We start from the raw sequence: 6,777 nt of genomic DNA, 5'->3' as shown, positions 1-6,777 counted from the left end.
GTTTTCTTTTCTTACTTTTAACAACTGTCGTTTTCAAAATTCTTTTTGTAACTAATCAATAAATCCTCTTCTTTTCTTACTATCTTGATTTTTTTTCTTTTTCTCTAAAGGCCTTTCCACATATCTTTGAACGTGTCCTTTTACTCTTATAATTCACTTCACTTCACTTTCTCTTATTCACTTATACACCTTATTCTACTTTCTTTACATTCAATTTTATCTTATACTTCAAAATATTTTTTTATTTTCTCATATTATTTGCCCTTTCTAATAACTACAGAATCCTTGTGTATTCTACTTTAAATTTGACATTTTTCTGACATATATTTTAATTCATCTACAAATTGTCTTTCATTTTTAATATCATTTATTACCTCTTATTCTAACTTATTTTCTATCTATTTACTAACATGATAATCAACTCAATCATAAATTTTATTATAATCATTCCAACCATTGATTTTGCCACTTTGTCTTTTACATAACGATTTAAATTTAAATTTTACTTTTATCCCATTAATCTGGTTTCATTTCAATATATATATATATTCATAGCAACATTTTTAACCCTTCTTAACCGCACAAGTTTTTATATGCAATATCCAAAATATTCCATATTTATCTGCGTGCATATAACCTCAATCTTTTAATTTCCTACAGATGTGTTCATTTGAATTCATTTCTTTTAGAATACGTTCAACCTATCTGCGTATTAAGGAACAGTAGTGAAATTCCAGCTAAATACTTTTTAAGTGGATGGGGCAAGACTGAAAAAGGTAAGTTGGAAGCAATTTATTTTTATGTAATATAGATCGATTAAACGGTAGTATTGTCACTAGTCAGCAGTGATTTTCTCGAAAATGGTTAGCTGTATGAAAAAAATGTAAAGAAATAAAATTCAAGATCATTGCATCACTGATTAGATGGTGAATAAATTTTAAATTTTTTCAAGATAGATAGTTAATAAAATTTGATTTGATGTGCATTTAACTCTTAATCAGCCAATATCTCGGAAACGGTTAGCCTGAGAGATTTCAACCAAGTATACCTTTTTTACTTAAAATTGATAGGGGAATAAACGCACTAATACGAAACGTCAATGTACAGGGTAGCAAAAAAGTTAGGGCCAATTTAATTCAAGCGTGCCCTTATAAGTGGCGCCCTCTACAAGCAGCGTCAAAAACAATGACATATTTAAATTTAGCATCCTAGAAAACCCCCGTCCCCGAAGCTTTATACCAACATTTAAATTTTGGAAATTATTCCTAAAAAATAAAAAAAAAATTAAAAACTTTAACATCCTGTATATCAAAAACTAAGCATTTGTGGACCCACGTTTACAAGAAAAAAAAAGAGTCTTATTTTGACCTCAAAAATACGCCCCTAAATTCTTTGTACTGAATTTTTAATTACCCTGTATATTAAAACAATAGTGGCTTATACAGAATGCCTCATAATTAATATCCAATAATTTACCACTTGATTCTATTGCCAAAAATAAAAAAAAATTTCATATAAACATGGGGCCTCAAAAAATAAATTTTTTTAAATATTTCCGAAATGGGTTGAATAAAAATTATGAATTTTAACTTTCATTAATAGTCGAAATAGATCATCATAAAAAATTTCTAAAATTTTTGTCAGGGGCGTCTCAATTGTGGGGGGTTAGGTTAGGTTAGGTTAGGTTAGGTTAGGTTAAAATTTGCCCCAACTTTTTTGCTTGTCGAAATTTTCAAATTCAGATGCCAATATATGATAGACCCTCATTTCCTCTACAATAAAGGTACTCTTTATTTATTTCGACAAAATGCTCCATTTCCCAGAAAAACGGATCTAAGTATTTCGTATACATACATTAATAAAATCCAAAAAAAATTCTTAAATAGCTAAAATGGATACATGTACCATTATTTTAATATGTCATAAAGTCATTATACATTATAATAAACAGCGTGAAAAGTTCTTGGAAAATTTACCCCAAATATTTTACATGCTGCTATTTTCAAATTTAAACTGTAAATTTGAGATCTGAGTTTTCTATTAAAAATGGTAATGTTGTTTTACATCGAAAAGGTAATCTGTTTTCGAAAAAAATCGAGTTAAATATGTTATAACATTTTCCAAAGTGTGCTTTTCTAAGCACTTAAATTCGTTTTTCTTGGAAATAGAGCATTTTATCGAAAGAAATAAAGAGTACTTTTTTTTGTAGAGCAAAAGGTCTATCATATGTTGGCCTCTGAATTTGAAAATTTCGACAAGCAAAAAAATTGGGGCAAAATTTTAGCCGACAACCCCCCAATTGAGACGCCCCTGATCAACATTTTTGAAAAATTTTATGATGATCTGTTTCGAATTTTTAATGAGCGTTCATGGTGTCAAAATTCATAATTTTCCTTCAACCCATTTCGGAAATATTTTCGGAAAATAAATTTTTTGAGGCCCCATTTATTCGAATCACAAAATGGCCGAAAAAGTTAGCTTTTATTTCTTTTCGCGAAAACTGTTGAACTTAGAAATTTGAATTTTGATACAAATTAACAACTAGCTGAATGTATTTTGGTAGTCGTTTTTTCTGGTATATGACTTTTAATTAATTAAATTAGCACCCCTTGGTTTTATTTGTCTTAGATTTTTTTTCTACGTTAGCTAATTCCAACAAGAAAAATATATTTTAATACTACATTTCATTTAGAACCTTTTTTCACTCTTCTCATTTTCTACGTTTTCGGTACCTAACTATTATAATTATATAGTGCCATATTTTCCGGAAAAAAAAACTAGTTGGTGAAATGTTGTGATTATTTTACATGTAAATATGGTTATACAAAGTCCCATCACAAATTTACAGAGAACAAACATTTTTTTGAAAGTTTAATACATTTGTATCCTTAGAGTCACGGAACAGCTCTAGATCTAGATATCTAGATTTAATAGTGAGTTTTAGGTAAAGTTCAGATGTACTTCAGAAAACACATTCCTTTTGTCATTTTTTGACGTGTAAACAAATGTTTACATTTACCCCCCAACCTACCCCCCACAGGGACCCACTCCAGGGTCCCCCCTTTTCTTATATTGTACAGTATGATTTGTGATACTTCATTTAAAAGATAATTTCATTCTCTTTGCAGTAATGTAAAATTTTCTGGACAATTTTAGAAAACAAATGACACACAAAATAAAATTTAAAAAAAATTATTTTTACAAATTGGTTAAAAGTGACTCTAACTACACAAGGAGGCATTTTAGAGAAACCGGTGAAGAAATAAAAATAAAACGCACCGTACACCTACCATTTTGTTTGTAGCTACCTTCTGTATTCTTTCGCAGTGTAAAATTACAAACATTAAAATTTTCAGCGCTAGTCAGCAAGATCAAAATGAAGGTCGAAGTACCCCCTTTCGACCTAGCAAAGTGCAAGAAAAAGTTTGCTACAGCAAATATAGACGTCAAAGACACCCAGATCTGCGCCGGAGGTGTCAGCGGCAAGGATAGCTGCGTAGGAGATTCAGGAGGCCCGCTGATGATGGCCGATGACAATGAAACTTGGTACGTTGCGGGCGTCGTGAGTTTCGGGATGTCGAGATGCGCAATGGAGGGATTTCCCGGAATCTACACGAACATAACCCCGTTCCTACCGTGGATCAAATCCGAAATAGAACAGAATTTGCTGTCACTGAACGTAACACAGAGTCACAAAAAACCAAAACCAACTGTGAGTCCAAGTACTTAGTTTGTCTGAAACGACTTATGAAGATGGTTTATAATCGTTTATAGATGGGGGCTTTTCATTTTCATGGTTTAGACCTTTTACATGGGAATCTTTTTTTCGTCCACGACTGTAAACGTTCTAGCTCCCTCATATTTCATACTTTTGTTTCACAGCATATGTAAACCGGAAGTTTCATTCCGTTATCGACACTTTGATTTCATTGCAATGTGTTTCTTTTAGAAAATGCTATAAATAATCAGTATGTGGTAAATATATGAGTGTTTTGATAAAATTCTAACAGTACTAATTCATTATTTCACATTTAAGTATCACAGAAATTGTTATTTCTAGAGCTGTTATAATTGGCCGCGCACCAAAGGCGTACGGATCGTCGACATAAAATAATGTGATTAATAATGATTATAAGATTTATGTCATTACATTATTGTGAAACACGTAAATTGTTTTATGCATCGTTCTCATCGGTTCTACAATCTGGATGGTATCCGTTATAGATCGCATCATCAGGTATGTTTCTACCCTTATTTCAGCGAAACTTATTCGCGGCGGTGGTAAAATATCTTAATCTGAGGAGAACGACCATTCGACATCTACTGATGTAATATCTGCATAATTAAAAAATCTACTTTGCTTTCATAAAATTCTTTTCTATTCTAAAAAATATATCTTTGTTTTGTTTTGCACCTGAATAGTTTTTATACGTTAATAATGTTATAGCTTCTTACCAGTAAATTTGTTTCTTTTTTTTAGTCAGTATAGTATGAATTGTTTGTTCTTTTTTAGCACTAACTACGCTCGACATGATTACACACAATTATGCATAAAAAAAAGAACTGAAATCGTAAATGAAATCGTTCGATTAGAGGGAAATCGGCGAAACCGACACCTAGGCAAGTCGCGTGGCTTCAAAATCTTATATCTTCGATAAATACAGCGAAATTAAGACACATTTTGGTAGAATCAATACTTAATTGTAACAAGTTAAGGAAAAATGAATGAATCAGAGAATTGAAACACTCTGGTAATATTTCAGATGAATTTTATTATTCAATCCCCCACCTCTCAGTTCTTCCCCTAAATCAGGGGATGATAAAAACAGCTCTTCAAAAGGAGTTTTTTGTTTTAGTGATGCTTTTATTTGTGTTAAGCGACAACAAAAACTTTTTATGCATATTTTCTTTAATTTTCCATCCCTAAAATAGGGATGAAAATATTTTCATTAATTTTTCCTTAACTTGTTTCAATTGAGCATTGATTCCACCAAAATGTGTCTTAATTTCACTGTATTTATCGAAGATATAAGATTTTTGAACGAAGGCAATCGATTTTCAATTTCTTCATCTATTCACTCTTCATTTTCGCCCCCCAAATAGGGGATGATGACATTCACAATAATTTTCCCTAAATCTGCATCAAATAAGCTTTAATTAAAAAAAAATGTAAAACGATTCGTTAATTCTTCTTCAAGATATTTGATTTTGACATAAAAAAATGCCGTTTGGCCGATAGTGCGGCACCAATGGCTAGCGGACCGATTGTAACAGCTCTGTATATAAATTAATATTCTACATATAAAACAATAAAAAATTGTATGTTCTGCATGAAAACAATAAAATTTAATAAAAAATTAACTAAACATGATTTTTTTTTTGGAAAAATCAGTTTATAGCTTTTCATTAATTCATTTTTTAATTAAAATTGGTTTCAAAACTGGATCTATTCAATACATCTGATAAGAACCTTTTACAATAATATTAAAATCAGTATTATGATTGAAGTTCCTCAAACTAGTTTTTATAGGAATAACTATTTATTATAATGTGTTATAAATTATTATCTGCATACAATTATTTATTTCGAAGTCTAAATATTATGTGTAAAAAGTAAAGTTAATATATTTATTTATTTATTATACACTAATTTGATCCACATAAAATAAAGTGAATACACATAATTTTAAATTAACAAAACGTAAGTGTTTATATATGAATACTTATAATATATTTTTTAAAAATAAAGTTTTTATTAATTTACCTAAAAGTTTTATTTCTAAGTATCCGAAATATGATAGTCCGAAAAGTTCCTAAAAACTTTTATTTTTTTAAATAACTTGAGTAATTCTAATTATTTTTGAGGAGTTGGCATTGCCTACTAGCAATTAATTAGCTATTGTAGTATAGGTATACGGCAAGATATGTAGACATTTAAAAACTATTTCTAAGTAGCTTAATTGCTTTTTTAATGAGTATTATATAAGAGAAAAAACTTCCAAGTGTCAGCTATGAACTGAAAATTATTTGTCATTATTAGAGCTCGGGACTCGGTCGGATGATCATAACCGTCACGTGTGCCTTTCGTTACAGCGCACCGTACGAAACCGGTAATAACGGCAGTTATTGGCTACGCGTTTGCTTCGTGTATATGTGTTTTAATATTCTAATAATATTCAAAAAACGACCTTTCGCTGATAATATACGCAAATTTATTTACTCTCTTTTACACCTACCCGTTCATTTATTTGTTTATGACGAACATGCCTATGACTAGCCGACGAAAACCCCGAACTCTAGTCATTATAAAAGGTGTAAAGTAATTTTGATAGAAACACAGGTTTTTAATTATAAAATGTAAATTTGTTATTGACTCATAAAATATACAGTTTTCTGGTGCACACGTACTCTTTTTCCGAAATTTTCTAAAAAAGTCTATGAATCGCATGATTTTGGCGGCCAATTCTGATCACCAAAACGCAATAATTGAATAATTGTTTCTCGGGCTGTATGTCATGTGACACTGTCTTGTTGAAACCACATGTAGTCTACATAATAAATGTCTTGCAATTTAGGCACAAAAAATGGATTCTCATGTCTCGATAGCGAGCGCCATTAACTGCTATTGCCTGACCAGCCGCATTTTCGAAGAATCCATTCAACGAACTCTCTTCGCTTTGCGTGGTCAGTAGGCTTCAGTTCTTGAGTCAATTCAACTTTGTAGAGAGCTTCTCGAAGTGTCCAACTCTTGAGGTCACTAAAATTGTATCCCTTCTA

General features: G+C 30.7%; 1 protein-coding gene across 1 annotated transcript in view; it reads left to right on the top strand.

Moving 5' to 3' along the window:
* LOC108905496 (melanization protease 1) overlaps positions 1-5,358 on the top strand; it is a 13,725-nt gene extending 8,367 nt beyond the window's left edge. Inside the window, exons 5-6 of the mRNA XM_018708371.2 lie at positions 690-776; positions 3,357-5,358. Coding sequence (XP_018563887.1) covers positions 690-776; positions 3,357-3,730 — 461 coding nt within the window. The 3' untranslated portion in view covers positions 3,731-5,358. The remainder of the gene's footprint in view (positions 1-689; positions 777-3,356) is intronic.
* Positions 5,359-6,777: the final 1,419 nt, after the last annotated feature.

The sequence above is a fragment of the Anoplophora glabripennis genome, unplaced genomic scaffold, assembly GCF_000390285.2.
Source record: "Anoplophora glabripennis isolate ALB-LARVAE unplaced genomic scaffold, Agla_2.0 scaffold231, whole genome shotgun sequence".
Lineage (NCBI taxonomy): Eukaryota > Metazoa > Arthropoda > Insecta > Coleoptera > Cerambycidae > Anoplophora > Anoplophora glabripennis.
This window is presented reverse-complemented; position numbering and strand designations above follow the sequence as displayed.